The 20,460-nt window shown below is 40.6% G+C and overlaps 1 protein-coding gene across 6 annotated transcripts in view; it reads right to left on the bottom strand.

Moving 5' to 3' along the window:
- TUSC3 (tumor suppressor candidate 3) overlaps window positions 1-20,460 on the bottom strand; it is a 314,862-nt gene that overhangs the window by 159,775 nt on the left and 134,627 nt on the right. For 3 of the 6 annotated variants that reach the window (XM_019553216.1, XM_019553214.1, XM_019553215.1), the window contains exons 6-7: window positions 11,434-11,523; window positions 10,803-10,894 (exon numbers count right to left, since the gene is read on the bottom strand). In XM_019553216.1, the coding sequence (XP_019408761.1) occupies window positions 10,847-10,894; window positions 11,434-11,523 (138 nt within the window). In that variant the 3' untranslated portion in view covers window positions 10,803-10,846. The remainder of the gene's footprint in view (window positions 1-10,802; window positions 10,895-11,433; window positions 11,524-20,460) is intronic. The other 3 variants (XM_019553213.1, XM_019553211.1, XM_019553212.1) reach the window with 1 other exon arrangement.

Here is a 20,460-nt window from a genome sequence, read left to right as displayed (position 1 = left end):
CCAATGGTCCCAGGGGAGGCACAGCCAGGTCCAGGGTCAGAGAGGACCTAGTCAGAGAACTGGTGGGACTGGATGTGTTCAAATCAGCAGGTCCTGACAATCTCCACCTCAGAGTGCTGAGGAAATTAGTAGAGGCCATTGCAGGACCCCAGCACAGCTTTACAAGCACTCGTGGTGCTTTGGCAAGGTGCCGGAGGACTGGAAAAGGGCCAATGTGGTCCCCATTTTCAAAAAAGAGAGGAAGGATGACCCAAGAAATTATAGGTCTGTTAGTCTTACCTAGGTCCTGGGGAGGCTCTTTGAGAAAGTTAGAGGTGGACTTCCACAAGGGGAAAGCAGGGGAGTTTATGCTTAGGTGCAATCAACATGGGTTCTTTAGAGGCAGGTCCTATCAGACCAACATGGTGGCCTTTTATGACCAGGTCACAAAATCCTTGGAGGCAGGTGTCACGGTGGACGTAGTCTTTCAGGACTTTAGTAAGGCCTTTGACAGTGTCTCTCACTCCAGTCTCATTAAAAAAATTAGGAGATTGTATGTCATTTTCCACCTGGAGGGGACCAATGGACAATGCCCAAATTAAGACATCAGAAAAAAACCATATAAGAGGTTTGCTTGTGATGGGTCTGTGGAAACAAAGGAATATGCTGACAGGATAAAATATGGACAGTGTGTTGACTGCAGGAAAACCAATTAACAGTACCCAAAAACAAAAAGGCATCAGAGAAGTGAAGTTGAAGAAAAGCATAAAAGGGCACAGCAAAAAAGTTAAGTGTGTCTCCATCATCATGAAAACAACATCTGTCTGGATTGTGCCAGGCATAAAGACTTTCCATGGATGCCCTCTCCACTTTCAGGAACTGATTGGCCACTTTTTCTGTAAGTAGTTACAACATCTGGAAATTGGGTGGGATCGTTGTGCTAAGTGTTTTTCTCTCTCTGTATATAGAAACTGCTTAGATAACAGCTGTTGTATTAATAAAATGAGACTCTGGTCCATTTGAGCTGTGTATGTATTCTGCATTCTCTCTGGGTTAATTATGCTTTTATGATCCCTTAGCACAGAGGTGGGCAAAATACAGTCTCCAGGCTGGATTCAGCCTGCCAGCTGACTGGATCTGGCCTGTAGCTGCCTCTGTAATACTCCACATGGAGCTGAGACCCACCTGCTCCTTCTAGAGCTGAGGGGAGCAGAGGAACATTTGGCTAGCTGCAGCCACATTGGTAACAGCCCCACCAGAAGCTGCATGCTGGCTGGGGCTGGGGGAAGTGCAGGCACAGGCTGCCTGGGTGGGACTCAGCCCCAGGTGGAGCATTGTAGTGTGGACCATTGCAGGGGCAGCCATAAGAGACAATGAGAGCATATGCAGGTCAGGCTGGGCCAGTGCCGTGTTGTGCCATGTGGTCCCTGGCATTGAAGCTGGAACCACACTGTGCCAGGCTGGGCTGGGCTGGCCCCTTGTCACATCATATGGGTCCTGGCCTTGCAAGCTGGGAACTGTGTGCTACAGCCAAGATGGACAGGGCTGGTTCCCCATCTTCTACCATACCCCCAACATGCTCAATTCCACCACAGCCCCCCCCCCCGTCCCACAACCCTCATATCCACACATACACAATGACACCTTCCCACACACGCCACCCCCTACCATACTATTAAACATACCCACACACTCCCACAACCCCTACATATACTCCCACCCTACCACCCCTACCATGTCCACACCCTCCCACCCTAACCACATGCCCCGCCATCCCTCACCCCACTCAACATAGCCATACCCCACACCCACACACTCACTCCCCAACCACACAGCCCCCACATCCATCCTCTTATCCTCCCACACACATTAAACAAGAGCAAGAGTCTAATTTCAGCTATTATGCAAGTGTGTGTGTGTGTGTGTGTGTGTGTGTGTGTGTGTGTGTGTGTGAATAAAATTAAGTTATACTACGTTAGATTTTTTTAGTACATGATTTGTTGCATTTCTTTTTCAGTTTCAAGATGGCAATGTCCCTCCCAAAAGAAGTGCTTCCAAGGCAAGGTGAGGGACTTCTGGTGGCAAAGGTCAGGAGCTAGGAAAGGGATTTCTGGTCTCAAGGTGGTGGCCAGGAGGCAGGGAATTTGTCAGGGGGCAGAACTACCCATGCAACCCTCTATAACTCACCAAAACTCATTAAGTGGCCCTCCACCTTAAATAAATGCCCACCCCTACCTTAGTGCCATCTGGCAGACAGTTGGTGCACTAACAGAAAGACCTGGAAATACGACTTGACCACAGAATGCCTATCAGCCACAACTATGACGCAGCTGTGAGAAAAGCAAATGAAATTCCCAGATGTGTCAAGACAGTTATTTCCTAGAAAGATAGGGAAACAAAAGCATTTGTACAAGGCACTAGTGAAGCATCGTCTAGAACACAATGTAGAACTCTGGTCATACTGTTGAGGGAGAAATTCAGGTCTGAGATTACTTCACGACTATGCGGTCCTATGTCTAGCCCTGTGCCTGGTCCTAAGTAGGTCAGTAAATGACTTCTATCTGACCTGCTCTCTGTAACTGAATCAACACCACCTGTGAAGCTGATGTAATGACGTGCTGTGTAAACACCCATGTGCCATGCGCAATACCCTAGTAGCCCGAGTGCAACATTTATATAAAACCCCTGGTGACTGACAGGTAAAGGTATGGCTGTGGGTATTAGTGTGGCTGTGAGGCCTGGGGTCTGTGTGTGTGGAACTGATGATGCAGACTGGCGGTGTATAAGTTCTGTGTGGTGTGGTGAGACAGAGGCATGAAGGGGCTCAAAGGGAGGGAAAGAGTGCATTGTGAGAAAACTGGTTAGTGTGAGAGACTGAAGTGAGAGCTGAGGTAGAGCAACTAGTTGGTGTAACCAGTGCACCATGGAGGTGTGCCATGCTGGACTCCAGTGGCTTGTGAGGATCTGTCGGTTTCCTCCCTTCACGGCAGATTTTCGCTGGAGGTATCTAGGGTTGGCGCCCCAGGATTCTTTCCCTCCAGGTGTATGTAGCACAAAGTAGCAGCCCTCTATTTCCATTGTAAATATTACCCATTCCTTTTCTCATCTTCAGTTTTTGGTTTGTGAGTGAAAGGTAAGCCACCTCTGAACAGCCTATCTATCTGAGGTGCAGTCTATGCTCAGTAGACTACAGGCAGTGTTATGACTCTAATAAAGTTATTTAGCCTCTTTTAATAAGATCCATCCCATCCCCGTGATTCAATCAGCTATTAGTTAAAAGTTCCAAAAAAGCTCCAATAAAGCGTCCTATCTTTAAAGTCACTACAGAGTGAGGTTGAAGTAACACGCTGCCTCTTCTGGGCATATCTGGAGCGCGGCACGGAAACGCATCAAGTTAAAATAAAGAGTCTTTATTTTTTTATTTTTAACACCTGCAAGCATCCTATATGATTAATACTTGCAAAAATGACAGCCTGGACAAGATGACCTTGCAGTCTTACTAATACGGCTAAGGTTAAGTAAGGTTCCTGGCCGAAACAGAGACAGCACAAATATTTAAAGTTCAAGAAAATGGAAAAAGTCAAATGTAATCTCATTTGTATTTGACCAGAATGATGAGTTTGATGAATGACCCCCAAATCAAATAAGAAAACTCTACTGCATTCTTCACCTCTTACCAGGAATAACTTTAATTTTAAAAAAGGGATCATTTGCATTAAGTATACCAACTGCAAAATGTACTAGTATGGAATTTAAAGCCCCAGCTACACATTAAACTTAAGGTGCGATTAACCAATGAATCACCTCTTAAGTTGCGATCCAGCCACATGGTCAACTAATGAATGGTGTGATAGAACAAGGGATAAGCCACACAGTTATTCCACAAAAAATGTGTAAAATCTTTGTGGCTCATTCTTATCATGCCATTAACTGAAGGTGTAGCCAAGGTGACCTGTGGCTGGAAGCCCTATCAGCTGACAACGTGTACCACCTGCTCAGTGCTCCACAGCTGACAAGGTTTACAGCCAGGCAGTAAGTGAAACACTGCTCCTGCTGCAGGCATCATCTGCTGTGGGGCTCACAGCTCTGAGAGCTTGCTACTTGCTCATGCAGGGGGAGCTTGCAGTCACAATCCCAGGCTCCCCCTGCACCAGCAATGAGGTATGATTGGATCTGATACTGAATCTGACAGTATTATCCCTTCTGCTATGCATGTGTGAAATGGCAAGAGTGGTGACTGTGGATCGTGCATCGGATCCTGTCATGCCTTTACCTGAATGTCTACAGGGGCTGTAATCCACAAACACCTTGTACAGCAGTCTGTATATTCTATGGCTATTCAGAGTTGCTATTTATTATTTCCTATTTGGGGGTTCCCGTCTACCTTCGTTTTATATATACAGTACTTTAGTACTTGCTTTATACTTTATTACTATTCTTCAACCCAAGGAGGAGATCGTTTTTGAATGGCACATATCTAATTTATTTGACTGTCTTTCTTAAAGAGATTTTCGTCTCTGTTACTCAATAAAGTTTTTATACTTCCCAGTAGGAAACATATAGGACTAAATAAAATAAAAATAAACAATAATTAAGTTTATTAGTGTATTGGCATTCCAACTCCTTTTCATACTCAAAACGTTCTAAATACTGATGTAATATTTCCATATAGAATCTTAGAAAAATGCAAGATAGTTCAGCTATTGAAATATTAAATGAGGAATGTTAAATTCAAGCACAGCTTGAATTTAATTCAATTTTATGCTAAAAATCCATGGTCAAACTGTGCTGCTGATGCTGACAGTCCTTAAGTGCATACTTTCCACTTAATTGAGCGTATTTCTAAAACTAGTCAGAAGTACACTAGCAAGGTGTTGTGGCTAAGAGTGGGGAAATGCTCCACACCTCTGTATTGCAGAGCACAAAAGCACTGTACGCACTCAGCACATTCATGTCCAAATAGTTCTGCTTATTTTCAGAGTGTTCTGTAAGATACATGTTTAAATGGAGTGATACTGTATGAGCATGGGAACAAGCTACATTGCTTACTTCCTCCAGAACAAATATTCCTCACTGGGGAAAATTTACTGTGCAGTAGTTTACTGCACAGTAAGCTTACAGTACATTAATAGCATGTGGAGATGCGCCCACGGTATAAAAAACAATGTGTCTGACATTAGTTTCCATTTCCTGCAATATCAATGCAATATATATATATTCAGCGCTGGCCCTACCGTAACCTTAACCCTAGTCTTTATGAACCCAAGATCCCTCCTGAAATCACAATGAGATTAAGGTATTCAAGGAATGAATAGTCTAACTCATTCTTCATTTATATCAATATAAATCCAGAAAAACTACACTGCAGTATAACACTGATAAGAATGGAGAGTCTGATCCATGAAGTCAAGATCTGGTGCTAAAATTAGCTGTAAAAATGTCATATTCTTTATTCAAAAAAGAAAAATCTCTTTTACTAAAAGAGGACAATTTATATAATGCAAAGTTTTCTGCAGTTTTTGGTATGTTGGTCATTTCAAACAAAAAAAACAGTATAAGCATCTAACAAGGAACAAAAAATAATTATTTAACAACATTCATTTTTACCACAAATACTGATCATGTAACAATTGCATAATAAACTATCCAAGCAAGTAAAGTCTCATTAACTATAACTAACAGCACAATAATTTAATAAAAATCTCTTTTAACTAGACTCCTAATTTATCAGATTAATGATCTCACAGCACGTATATTTTACAAAACTCAAATATTTCAGGTTGAGTTGGTCTTACAGCTATAAACAACCAGAGCTTAATAACATGCCACATTGAACTTATTTCTATGCTGACATAAAAACATTATAGACAAATGATTCAGTAAATGTGTTTCTCCAACTCTTCAGAAACAACATTAAATATATTTTTCAAAATACATGGTGGTACACAAATATAAGAATCCAAATAACTTGTTTTCCACTCTACATTCCCTCTACATCTAACAGTCACCTCCAATAAAAGAATGCACTACATCTGTGCAAGTAAAGAGATGTATGAATATTATATATTCTTAAAAGCAAAAGGAACAGCAAAGGGTAAAAGGAACAAGAAAAGAAGGCCTTTTATTTATTCAGATATTTTCTTTAATAAAGTAAGGTTGGAGCATCCTTCTGTTAACAGAACACCAACAGTGGTACGTGAAAAAATGTGAATAAGTATTTTCTGGAAAAGTTATTCAAATTCTCTATTAATCCAACTCTGTTTCCAATATAATCAATCAATGGGATATCTGCCATTCATTTCAATAAAATAAGGTCCCTTTAAGTGATTCTGAAAACCCAATGTTTGTATTTATGAGCCAACATTCAAGTATGTGCTACTTTAAAGTGTCTAGTAAGAAAGCACTGTATTTTCTTGAATATAAGATGACCCTGAATGTTAGACAACTCCCTAATCATTAGATTCTAAATACAGAAAATTTATAAATTCATTATAATAATCCACGTATAATCATAGGAACCTCATCTGAAAAATATAAAGCTAATAAATGTCTAAATTAGTTTGCCCTTGAGGTACAAGTATCATTTTTTAAGTTTAGTAACTGAAAATAAACTTGTGCATTTAGGAAACTCTGAATTAGAGGCAATTAAACATTTTTTTCTTAATAACAAATATTAGTAAGATGCTATTAAATTTGTCCTTGTAGAAATGTGATAACATGGGCACATCTGTCTTAATAGTTTGCTGTTTCTAAAAAATTCCAAGGGAACAACATTATTTCTTCCCTGTGCTGCATTAGTGTCTTTTCCTATACATTTAAAGAAACTAAAACATCTGTCTGTGTGGATCTTATGTCTTCAGACAACTTTACAGTTCAGTTCTGTTTCTTCTTTTTGGTGCAACAGTAGGTCTGCCTCCAAATGAAACTGCATATGGTGTCTAGAGGCCTATCTTTTCTCAACTTTGCTTTTCTTTCTCTCTTTTTTATCTACTGGTTAGTGCTTCAAGCAGTTAGTGGGCAATTTAAATTGGATTTCTGTTGTTACAGACCGTAATTAAAATGTGGCCTTTCCATTTGATTTTATCATGGCAGACTACTTCCTGTCTGATTAGTTGTCTGAAATCCAGCCTTGGCTGTCACAGACAGTGTTTCATTTTTACCCAGCCAAAACTGCATTACTGCAATATACTGTATCAGCATAGAGAAATGATAGCCCAAGCTTGAACTTTTATTGCCTATATCTTCTGAGAGCTGACTGTTTAAATAACGTAGAGATCACTTTGGACTATGATCTTTCTTTATCCAAGCATGTTTCTGTCACTAATTTTTTTTTCCACATAGCAAAGAGAACAGTCTATAGAATAAAATGTTCATTCGCTGCAACTACAAGAATGGCATTTCATCATTCATTGCACATGGTCTGTACTATTTTAATGCACTCTAATGGCCATTTTGGATGATGAAGGAAAAAGCAACATACTTTTTAGATAAGTTAATTTTTAAATGTTCTTCTGTGCTTTTTCAGATGAAATGGCTGTCTAGTTGCCAGTCTACTAAACTGTTGTGTAAACCATTAAAAACAGGTTGTTGCTGTTGTTTTTTCTCCTTACATACAGGTTTGGTTTTTTTTATACATGTTTCTTTCTTGCAATACATGTTTCTTAACCATTCAATAACAGTATCTTCAGGAACATAGAATTCAAGTCAAAAGGAACATTTTCTGAAGTAGATTGTCAGGAATTTTCTGGCCACTCATGATTCCATGTTATTGTACACACTGTAACATTTATTTTATAACAAAGCAAATGTTTTATAAGCAAGTTATGTTCAGTAATAAATTGATTTTTTTAAAACAAAAAAACTGTAGTTTGAGGGAAACAGAAGAAGACCAACCTACCAGCAAAACCTTGGGACTTTAAATCAAAATAGAGTTCTTATTCACTGATGCTTAAAGATAACAATCATCAACAGAAATAAAACTCAACCTGACTAAGATTTGCTAGATTGGATCTTAACCATGCCAGTTTACATCCTGTATGAACTTCATAAATGTTTGGGCAAAGAGAAACCCACCTTTATAACTGTTCATTTCAAGCACATGATTAAATATTACCCACATTTTATCTGGACCTTAACTAAAAAGCTAGGTTTTTAGCACGTTGAACTGTACTTCCTGTGCTTCAAATATTTATCTGCATAGGTGGAATGCAAAAAGGTGATATGGAATATTATTATGCTTGCTTATATTTGAAATTCATCACTGGGCCTGCTCTTAGAACTCTTTAGATGTATTTTAGTTGGATCTGTATGAAAAAGCCATGTCAGAACAACACTGGAAAAAGCACTGTAACAAAAATATTTCCCTCCTGCTTAGGTGTACAAGATTAATGTGAATAAGAGTCCAGACACCTGAGGCAAGAATTATCATGAACTGTACTGTGTTTTTCATTGGCTAAAACTGTTCAGAGATTGCATTTGATATTTCCTTCCAATTTCAGGAATATACAGATTACTAGATACTGCTGTCAAGATTCTTATTTGAAAAGTAATGATGTAGGGCATGTGTAGATGAAATGGGGGGCCCAAAATTGAAGCAGTGTGTTTTAAAAAACACGACTTCAAATTAGGGCTGATTAAACCCCGTGTTGTGCAAATAATACATCACTGGCCAAACCAGAAAAGTTCAAACTTCACTTTGTGGAAAAACAAAACTGAAGATAAAAATATCACGTTCATTGTGGGTCAACCTGAAATATTTTCCAAATAAAGTCTTGCTTTTTTCATGTTATATTACAATGTTTAGGTTCAGTTTGAAACAAAAAACATCATTTTGCAACAAAAAGCCAAAACGATTGGTTTTGAAAACATCACAACTTTTCTGAACATTTCTACCATATTTTTATGACAAACTTTTTAAAACATATTTCCAATGGATCAGATCCACATCTTTGAGGAAATGCAGCTCAATAATACCTAACAGCACGAGAGAAAGGCCAGAAATAACAGCAACATGACCATAGATCAGGGCTGGGCAAAATGCGGCCTGTGGGCTGGATACAGCCCACAAGGCCATTCTATCCAGCCCACGGTGTCCCTAAAAATTTAGAAAATTAATATTTATCTGCCCCCGGCTTCCTGTCATGCAGCCCTTGATGGCTTGCCAAAACTCAGTAAGTGGCCTTCCGCCCAAAATAATTGCCCACGCCTGCCCTAGATCCTTTGGAAGGCTTTAAAAATGAAAGTGGGACATAGTGGGAACTTTGTACATGTCACAAAATTGGCCTTTAAAGCAGCTTAAATGCCCCTTTTAACAGCATTGCTGTTTGCACATTTGGTGCCATATCCCACTTTAAATTACTTGAGTATGTAGCAAGATAAAATACCTTCATCATGTTTTAGTTTGCTACGTAACAGAGTGCAACAGTGTCCAGGGTACTGGAAGCCAATGCGCTCAAGGCTTGGCGGGCCCTGCGCAGCTCAGGGGCTGTGGGACCCAATGGCAGCTCATGCAGGCAGACTTCACATAGCTCAGGGACCACTCGGCCTGCCAGCAGCTCACCCCTCCCAGCTGCTGAAAAGCCAGGTAAGGATTGGGCCCCCATCCTTGCGTACATGCCACAGCAGACCTGTTTCCGGGGGCGGGGGAACAAATCAGGGTGACCACTCCAGGCCCCGTGCTTTGAGAGGTGTCACAGCATGGGATCCCCAGGGATGGCCAGGATACTCCTAGGGTTCCTTGATCATGCCAATCCTGCCCCATGGGCACCCTCTTTCTCATCTGCCATGTCTCACTGGTAATTCTAATAAATCGGGAAGCTGCTCTCTTACACATCTTCAGTTAAGCAAAACCCTCTAATCTGTCCAAATTTTTTGCTAAAAGGCATCAGGTTTAAGGTTACAAAAAACAATGTAGAGTAGAACACAACATCCCACAAATCACTGATGATGAAACGATAACACAGAAAGTAGCAAGTATTTTCACCTCATAAATGTATATGGCTGATAAAGATAGAAGGCTGGTCCAAGACTTGTGCAACCTGCACTACCCATTAACTTGCATCCTTCCATGAAAATAAAGCATTAATGCAAACATTTATGGGATTTAAATCTAACCTTAAATCTACCCAAACTTTTTGTGCTTTTTCAAAAACATACTTACAGCATTAGAGGTACATACAACACCAATGATATACAGATACATCCCTTGTTTTTATGCAGGCATCAGAAGCGTCTTTGAGAGAGACCACGTATATGAACCTAGATCTGAAAAACTGATTTAACTGTTAGGACCAGTGGCTTTTCCTAGTAATCATTTACCTTTGTCACACTGAAGGAAGCCATCATAAATTAAATACTTCAAGGCAGTAATGAAAAATTCTAAATTCTTCTAAACACAATGTTTTACAGACATTATTTATTACTACATCAAATCCAGTTCTGCATAACAAAGCTGCCAGACTGAATCATGTCATTTTATGTCATCAATCTGCTGCTGTATTCCTGGTACCAAGCAGATCAGTAATCAAATTCTAACCATCACTTTACTGCTACTCCAATTAAGATACGAAGCATCAAAGGAAGCTGAGAGAGGATTTATTTTCTTAGGCCTAAACAAATTATTCTTCATTAACTAGTGAGGGGTAAACTTGAAAATGGTTGAAAGTTTCATTAAGTCTGAGAGAAGGTTTGTCAAAACGTATACAGGATCCTATTCCAACAGTTTTCTTAAAGCAATTAATGATCAAAGGATGAAGAATAACCTAGGTCCTCTGCAGCCCATCAGATCACCTGTGAATCTGCTAGGGGGTATTTCTGAAACTCACCTCCCTCTCATACCAGCAATTCCTGATACAAATATCAGGGACATTTAGCAGCAACTCTGGAAGCAATCAACTTCTGGGAGTCCCTGAGGAATCTGACAGAAGAGGAAAGGCCATATTATAAAGCAAAGTGGAAAGTAAAATGGGTATAGAATTCAGTAGAGCCTTCTTGAACACTTAAGGGGATAACAGAGTGTTATATCAAGAACATACCTCCTCCATCTCCATTGGGAAACCTCTGTCAAATCTTAAAGAGTCTAAGGATAAGATAAATGCTGGATTGTTTATATATACAGATGTTAACCTATCAGTGAGCAATTTTGCATAAAAACCCCACAACATTCATGTGTTAAGGAGAGCTGGTTGATGTGGGACACTTTTAAACATCTAATCATTTCATTTAGGTGCCTAAGTGGGACTTCAGGGTTTTTTGCTACCTCTCAAAATATATCTACTCATTCAGATGCCCAAAAGGGAGCTCTGCTGTGTGTTGGGGACCTTTGAATGCTGGATTCTTAAATTGTACAGCAATGCTGTTTGTCCACCATCTCACGATATGATATATAACTATACGTTATAGACTTGCAGACTTCTGCAATAAAGTTAATATAGATAATGCAAACACTACACTTACCACTTGTCCATTCTGAGGATTCTTATGAGCATATGGGGGTCCACGGATATGATTCCACATTTGACCAGAAGTCATAGCAAACACAACACACTGAAAAACAAGGAATAAAATATTAAATTCACTGAGCTCAGTTTTCCTGTGGGTACTGACACCAGATGCTGGGCATCTTTATTTAAGGTGCATGTCTGTTAACATGTACAAAGCAAATATTTGCATCTACTAAGAGTACAGAACAGGATTTTTGAATGTGCTCAAGAATGACTTAGCTCTTCTTGCAATGAAGTAAACAGCAAAACCATCATTGAATGGAAATAGATTTAAACATAGATCTTTTAAAAAATCCACACTGAACCCTCCTGTCTCCATGTATGCTATATTTTTTCTATGACTTATATAGATACATCTATATGTGTATATATTAAAGAGTATACATTTCAGTTAAAGAGTTCATTATAAATTGCTTTAAAATCTACTCTTACACAATGCAAAGCTGCTGCAGTTCCTAATCTAATACAAGCAGGTTGGAAACAAAAGTCTAGTCAGCTTAACATACTAGTTCACTTCCAGGTTTGTGCAACTGGAATATAAAGAAGCTGCTTCTACAAAAAAGAATCTGCTTCCTATAAGAGTGTTATCCTATTTTATAAAGTCTAATGCCGAGTATGATTTTTCCTTAACTTTTGACAAAATACTTGGCGGAATCTACAGAAACACAGAATTTGTAGAGCTACACCGGGGATCGAGGAAACTGTGAAAACACACCTTATTCTCCGAGATGATGTATAGCAGCTACAGAATAAAAAAAAAAAAAAATCATAGGCATGGCAGTAGTCACTACCAAGTACTTAAAAAGGAAACAAGGACTAATTTCTGATTACCAAGTAAAGAGCAACAGATGTGAAAAATCTGGAATGTTTAAACACGTCTTACAAGGTAGTACTTGAAAGAATGAAATATGTACAATTTGGCTGAATGAGGACACCTTGGTAAATTTCTACCAGAATTAAGGCATCAAGGAGAAACAACAAATAGAACCTGATTCTGCAAAGAGCTTGTAATATGCTTGTTATTGACTATGAACATTTCTATCAACTTCAAGGGTACTACTGACAGCACTTACAGTTAAACTCCAAATGAAGGCTTTAAAATATATCACTGGTCCAAGAAAATTAGATAGCTTGGTACATATTAAAAAATGGTTAGCCAAAACAAACAAACAAGCAAACAAAAAGATTAATTGCATAAAAAATGTAGGTGCCTCTGATTGTTTACTTTAAATAAAATATTATTTACACATTTAAATTAAAAATCAAGGTTGATTTTTCTTGGTATAAAAAGGTATGTCATGCTAATAGAGGTTTCATGAATTGCTAGTGCAGTGCAGTTAAGAGGACAGGATGCTTCCATTGCAGGATAAAAGGAACAAATAGTTATTTTCATGTCTTGCTAATGCAGGCTGCAGAGGAATTTCTATTGTGATTCCACTGATGAGTCACACAGGAGAAAGCAGATGTTTCTAAGACATGAAGATAACAAGAAAGTTGCAATTGAAGATGAAAACACAAAGGAGAGGTGAGAAAAAGGTCTCAAGAGGCCAAAAGTTAGGAAGCTAAAAAGTAAACGCTAAGAAAGAGAAGAAACTGATGCACAAGATTTACAAATCCTGGCTTCCGAAACAGTCACCTCACAGGATTTTTTTTTGAATCCTGATATTTACAATATACTCTCTAGGGACAAATCTGCATGCACAGGAGGTAAGGGGGTTGAGGAGGGAAGAGGCAGAATAAAATAATTAAATCTGTGTATAAAAAAATTGTTTTAGAGGTTAAATTTTGCTGATCAATTTCTCAATTGAAACCTTGACCACAGAGCACAAAGGATTTCTCCATTCTGCTGTATAAACACAGAACTATACCTCTTCATGTTATGGCAATTTCCAACAGAAAAAAACCAAAAAAAATACAGTATGTTTTGTTAAGTGTAGGCAAGACTATTTATAAATGAACTAACATTTATTATATGAAACAGAATGATGGCTCATCCAAAAAAATTTGCAAACCAAACTTAGTTGGTTTCGTTATCAGTGATGTAATTAATAAAACTGAGTACAATTATTAATGTCCTGAACCATATATTCCCATGGCCTACTCCTCCACTGGCAAACTTTGCTTCTGTTGGCTTCCTGCTATGTCACACCTCTATAGTGTTCCAGTGTCCACTAGGGCACACATTAGTAACATTTTCCAGCAAGAGGGCTGGAATGACTCAGCTTGGTCAGACCCAGGCAGACAAAAGGACCTAGCTGCTGCCACTTTTTCTTCCCATTGCTCAATTGCAGTGTGGCATAGGAAACGTCTTCCTTCACCTGCACACATGCTGCCTCATTGCAGCATGGCACAGTCAGAGCTCCTCCTGCACTGGAGTAGCTGACCAGAGTGCAGGGCAGGGGCAGCTGGAGCCCCAGGCAGTTGACTGGTACATGCAGGGGAGTCCCGCCTCTGCAAAACGCCACCAAAGCCACAGTTCTGAGGTCTGGATCCAAAGGCTTCACAGGCCAGACCCCCAACCCCTGCACTACAGCTTCATTTTGGAGGGAAGAAAGGTGGAATTTCCTTCTATTCTGTTACTCAATCTAGTTTTTTAACGTTCTAAAATACTATGCTTTCATCATTTCCATTAACCACTTATTGAATATTACTATAAATCTTCTAGGATTTTTTTTTCTTGATATTCAAATTGGATTTCTTCTTTATTTTTATTTATCAAGGCCACACTAATGCCACACTAAAATCTCTTCATCATTATCATTTATATTGCTGAAATACTTAAAAGATATCCACTAGTATCAGAATGCTATATTCCAAATGCATTTGGATTACACATATATTTATACTTTGTGCCTACTGCATCTGAACACATAGCTCCAAAGCACATTGACCTCTTCTATTTCCATATGATCAATTGCATGAGAAAAACTGGATTTTCAAAAGCACTAAAGGGCTTGTTAAATTTACTTCATTATGATCCTTAGAGTCTTCCTGTATTAGTTTTCCAGACTTCTGCCTCTCACTGAACAAGATAACAACTTGTGATGTGTCTTATGAATCTCTATTTTCATTCAGTTCCACTTCTGGGACAATTGGTATACAGAAGAGTGACTCCCATCTGTACGTTTTCTGGTGCAAAATGGTACCAAGGCACTCTGGCTAAAGTAGGAGTAGTGAAGCTGCAATGGCTTTTCTTAGCACTTCCACAAAGCCTGCAGCTGGGAATGCTTCTGCCCCAAAGCACCCCAAGATCTGACACAGTGCTTTAGGAAACTTACTGGATTCACAGCATGTGCATCTTTGAAGCATTCACTGTCTGACAGTTACAGCCCCTTTCTTAGGCTTTTATTCCCCCATGACAGTTTCTTAAAAGAAAGACTTTCTTGCCATAACCTCTGTCATTTTCTGCTCTATACCACCTCTAAAAACAGGGAAACTAAGAGCCAACTTGCAGATCACAAAAGCCCTAAGGAGCATGTAGGTTGATTTGGCTTAGTTTTTGACAGATACATGGATGATACAGGCAGGCCACTAGGGTGTGTGGGGAGAGCTTAGTGACTATTCCTGGCCATGTTCCATATTTCTGGGGCTCTACTACATAATTTTGTTTTAATATGTCACTTTGTCAAGAGGGCTAGGTAAAGGTTAATAAATAGTATCTACAAAAGGGGTTCTTAATCCCCCCCATCTTGAAATCCAGATCCGGTCCCTAATGCCATGTCATTTGACCCATAAGGCTCCCCACAGGTCTGGAAATTTAGTGGCAGGAGACTGGTGGCAGCACTCCCCTGCTACCAAATTTCCAGACCCAGACCCTGCATGCTAAATCAAGCACCTGATACTAGTGTGCAGGGTTGGCGTAAGATACCAGGGCCCAATACCAGGCCCCAGTGCCCAAACCAAGCACACAGGGGCCAGGAGGAAGCCCACTCCAGCCATTTGGCCCACAGGGCCAAAAGCTTGAGCACTGCTGATCTATAGGTTTGCTTAAGTAGTTGCCAGAGGCTTGAAAGGCAATTTAATATGGATCCTGAAATGAATCTTCATGAGGTCATACATGTTGAAAAACATCTTAGTAGAGTCCCTCAACAAGTTAAGAATAAACTCAAAATACTGTATATTTATGAGCAGCATAACAAGAACTATAAATTAATAATCTTTGCTAATATAAAATGTTAAACATGTTTATATCTATTTTAAACCAAAAATAATTTAAATTAAGATGAAACTTGTGCATCATTTCTTGCATTATTTTCTAGGATTTGTTTTTGATTCTATACAACTCAAATTTTCTTCTATGATTCAAGAAACTTACAAAAGCTATATGGCTGCAATGGCTTTATTCAATTTATATAAAATAGTTATCCACTCAAGTGATATCAGGAAGGGAGAAAGTATACGACTGTGTGCCAAAGAAGTCAATTACATATAGTAACTTATTTTGTAAGATGTACTCAAATACCCTGCATTATAAGAGTAAGTAAAACTACCCAGAGCATTGGAATCAAACTTTTTCTAGCTACACCATAGTGGTACATCATGCACCATGTGCTATCAGCTAAGGTCATAAAAGAGGACTGGTTGTCCTAATTGCTTCCATTTCTTTAAAGTGGTAAATTGATGATGACCACTCCAAAGATGTGGGGACCAATGAAATGAGAGGTATTTTACTATTCTAAGAACAGTTACTGTGAAATAACTGTTTCATCCTTGGAGTTCTTTTGCACAAGCACATTTCATTGTAGCTTCAAGCAGTTGGTTTTGGTAGGACTCAGGAGTAGTAAGACTTTCAAATCTACCAAAATATCAAGTGGATTATTGTTATACCGAAATCCACGTTAAACCAAGAAGCCTACCCTACAAGCACGATAATTTGAAAAAGTATGTCAGACCACGTGAGAGCATTATGTATATTTGTAATTGGGACTTTGTTCAAAAGGCCACTGAAGTAGCAAACAGTGCACTTAAATGAGGATATTCTTCAGGAAAGTTTAGCTGACTAGAAAGTAACAATTCCTTGTTCAAAATGTCACCCATCTCAAAACTCACTGAAGCAATACCATTTTTCTTTCACTATGCACTGAAAAAAAAAAGTTTCAGAAAGTATCTTTTATTAGACCAAGCTATGATACCAAAAAAACCAAAAAAACCCCAATAAATAAATAAATAAATAAAATCACATCTACCCAAATAACCTTGCCTGCCTATGTTCTTAGATCAACACAGCTACAACCCAAAACCCCTCAGAAAGACTCTTAATTGTTTTGTTTTCAGTATAAAAGAATAAGGTTGTGTAATTAAGGAAATTACCTGTTCCTTTTCTCTTAGTAAGTGAGGCTTGGGAAAGAGAATCAGTAGACAAATAACCTGATTTAAGAGGGCATACATTTTACAGGTTGTCACAAAGAGATGCTGCCCTCGTAGAATATCGTGTAAAGTGGATCGGTTACCAAAGCTTAAAGTTCTGGATCCCAGTCATAGAGAAGCAGGGACCTTGGTCATCTAGACCAATTCCCTGCCTGAGGCAGGATTGTTTCTGTCCAAGCCATTCTTTACAAATCCACTATCTAACCTCTTAGCCAAACTATACAGTCAACTCCAACACAACACAAGCCATAACACTCTAACATCCCACAGGTAAGGCAGGGGGACCACACCAGCTAATGTCCTGCTGTAAAGGTGTTGAGAGACAGTAGGAAGGGTGATCCAACAGGGGGAAAGGCTCTAGAACAGGGGTATCAAACTCATCCCAGACCCCAGCCCAGATCCAGATCACAGAAGCTCTTCCCAGGCTGGATCTGTGGGGCAATGTTTGGGATGCAGCAGTATGGATCCAGGGCCAGACAGCATCGTGGATCTGTGATGTCCTTCCTCTTCTATGCATTCATCAGCCAATTTATCTGCCAATTTTGATGTTAAATTAAAATTAATAATGAGTATATGGAACGTACACCTTGCTATTTGAAATTTACTTCTGTAAACTGATTAATATTTTCGTATAACTATCCAGTTTTTTTTTCTTATTCTGATGTTTTGAACACTCATTCACAGTAGCCATAACAAGAGAAAGGGAGAGAATGTGTAAAGATTATATTCAAATCCTTAAGAATAGTCCCAGTAAGAATTTTATTTTATTTTATTTTTTTTAGCAATTAGGGAAGTTAGCATCAACCAGATCCTCAAAGAGGTGATATTCAGAAAATGTGTAAGAGTTTGTGAAAAATTCCCACATCAATTCAACTTTTTTTTTTCCATTTACTCCTGATTGAGACTAACTTTCTGATAAGTTCTTTGAATGTATTCAAGTGCTCAGAAATGGGAGATGTTGATTCTGGGGAGCTGCCCTATCCAGAGGGGAAGATAAAATATGGAACCGGTGCTTCTTCTAACATTTCCTCCTCTTAGAATCACAGAGAAGTAGAGTTATCTAATCCAGCCCCCTACTCAAGACAAGATGATCTCTGACTAAAACACCCTAGCCAAGTGCTTGTCTAACCAGCTTTTGAAAATATCCTGGGGTAGAGATTCCAGCTTCTCTAGGTAGCTTGTTTCAAAGCTTGAGCATCCTCATCGTCAGAAAATTCCTCCTAGTCATTTTCCAGAGGAGAAAAGCCCATCTCCATCCCCTCTATAAAATTGGTCATTGGGAATTTTGGGAATCTGGGGACTGGTATTAAATCTCCCCTAAGTCTTCTCTTCTTCAAACTAAATAACCATGGCTTTTTCATCCTCTCTTAATAAACCTTGCTTTCTAAGCCCCTAATGATTTTGCTGCTCTGCACCTCCATGAGTTCTCAAAGAAGATAACTAATGACTCCCAAATTACTGCCAACAATTCCTTTACTACCCTAGGCTATTTCAAGACCTGCTAACCTGAAAGCATTCAGCTTCTCTAAGTAATTCATAGTCTGATCTATTACTCTAGACTAGGGGTGTCAAACCTTTTTCAATGTGGGGCCAGATCATGAACTTATTATCACCCAGTGGGCCAGCAGGTGTGGGCATTCACATGGCCTGTCCAGTCCAGCCGTGGCCTGGGGCGCAGGAGTCAAGGGGTGCCGCCTGACACCGCCGTGTCCTCCCTGCCACCTGGGCAGCCTTGAGGATGCTCCCACACCTGCGCGCCTGGGCTCAGGAGCCAGGGGGACATGTGGGGACTCTACAGGGGGTTGCGGGATGTGTAGGGACACCCCCCTGCTCCCTCTCCCCCGGGGCAGCCTGAGCCCGAGCCCAAGCGGCAAGGGTCCCTCCCTCCCCCGCTGCGAGCCACAACTCACCACCCCCAGCACAATGTCTGCAGGTGCAGGGGGATGCGGGGAAGCAGAAGCAGCACCAGCTTCCTGCCCTGACAGTCACAGCAGCAGCGGCAGCAGCATCTCCCACAGGCCCAGCCACAGCATCCTTCTGAGCCTGCATCCATGCCCCCTGCACCTGCCCGCTGCACTGCGACCTGCTCTAGTCCACATGGCTGGCAGGGACCTGTGCAGGGTGGGGCCAGCATGAAAATGAGGAAGGGAGGGGTGGGGCTAGGAATGGAAACCCTGCAATGTGGGAAAGGGGAGGAGCTGGCACGCAAATGAGGTAGGGCGAGGAAGAGACGCTGTGAAATGAGTGGGGAGGGGACAGGAGGAGCGGCAAATTTTTAAGGGAATATGAATACAACAGGTCTGTCCAACACTAGAATTTTTATTACACTTGCCAGAGCCAAAGTATGGGCACAATGCTTGTGTTAATTGATTTTCTTGTACAAGACAGACAGGATTGGAGGTCTGAACCCTTGCCCTTCATGGTTAAGTACAGACATTCAAAAAGCCTGAGCCTGAATTGATTCAATCTGTGCAGGCTAGTCTAACCTGCATACATTTAAGTGATTTACAAGTGAATAGACATTCACTTTTGATTCAGGAAATGCAAGCACCTGCCTACACTGGCTCAGGACAGAACTTGGGGGCACCAGAACAAGCCTTCCCTTCCCTTCCCTTCTACAATGCTGTGCTGACAGGCAGGGAAGGAGGCAGGGGCATGGCCAGGCCATGGCAGGCTGCTATGATTAGGGCTGAGTTTAAACCCCCATCCTAGCCTGTACAGTCCCCAGCCAGGGTGTGCCTAGAGAGGAAGGGGGAAGCAACCCTCGCCAGATCTGTCCCCCCTCTTCCCCCACTCACTGCTCAAGGGGCAGGGACTGTTACCAGACCCTTCACCAGCATTAATCGCTGCACAGTGAAGCTTCATTTGATATATGGTTTTCAGGGTAGGAGATGCCTGCACTCAGATGGCTTTGAAGCAAGCCAGGAAGGAGCTTATCAGAACATAAAGCTTATCAGCCCATCAAGCCCTACAACAGAAAACAAAAGTGTCTCCCTCATTAGTTCAAGCTCTTCCTACCTGCAGGCATTTGCAAGCCACTGGCTTCTTGCTCAACCATGATGCTCCCCATTCACACACACACACTCTCTCTCAGCAGCTAGAATGCAGCTGGAAAACAGAGCTGCCTTGATGCTATCCTTATCCCATTTAAGAAATGAAGAAGCTAAATAGAGATCCCAGACACACGCACTGCTACCACCAATAATCACAGCAATCATGGGGATTAAGTAAAGTGCTCAGCAAAGGTCTGGATGTTTGGTATGTGGCAGTAGAAGTGTGGGAAGGGTGGCAATGGCAGTGAGAGAAAGCAGGAGAGCCAGAAACCTCAAAGAAACCCAGGAAGAAGGGTGAGACCTGCAGCCCTGGCTGGCTGACAGACATTCCCAGGTGACCTGCTAAGTACTAGGATGCCCTAGGCAGACACTGTTCTGTCTACATCTGTTACAGTGAAATTGGAGACATCTCTCATTAGTTAGCAAGCGGGGCAGAGAGGGAACATGGGGGGGGGCATGGCCAGATGCCCCTAGCCTGAGGCAAAAGGGGATCCCATTTGGAGCCCCTGCAAGTGGGAAAGGAAAGGGGACAGGGGGGAATCCTTGCTTAAGCAATGGCT

Source organism: Crocodylus porosus, unplaced genomic scaffold (assembly GCF_001723895.1).
Source record: "Crocodylus porosus isolate Cpor-Errol unplaced genomic scaffold, CroPor_comp1, whole genome shotgun sequence".
Lineage (NCBI taxonomy): Eukaryota > Metazoa > Chordata > Crocodylia > Crocodylidae > Crocodylus > Crocodylus porosus.
The sequence above is the reverse complement of the archived record's forward strand: the minus strand, read 5'-3'. Positions and strand labels throughout refer to the sequence as shown.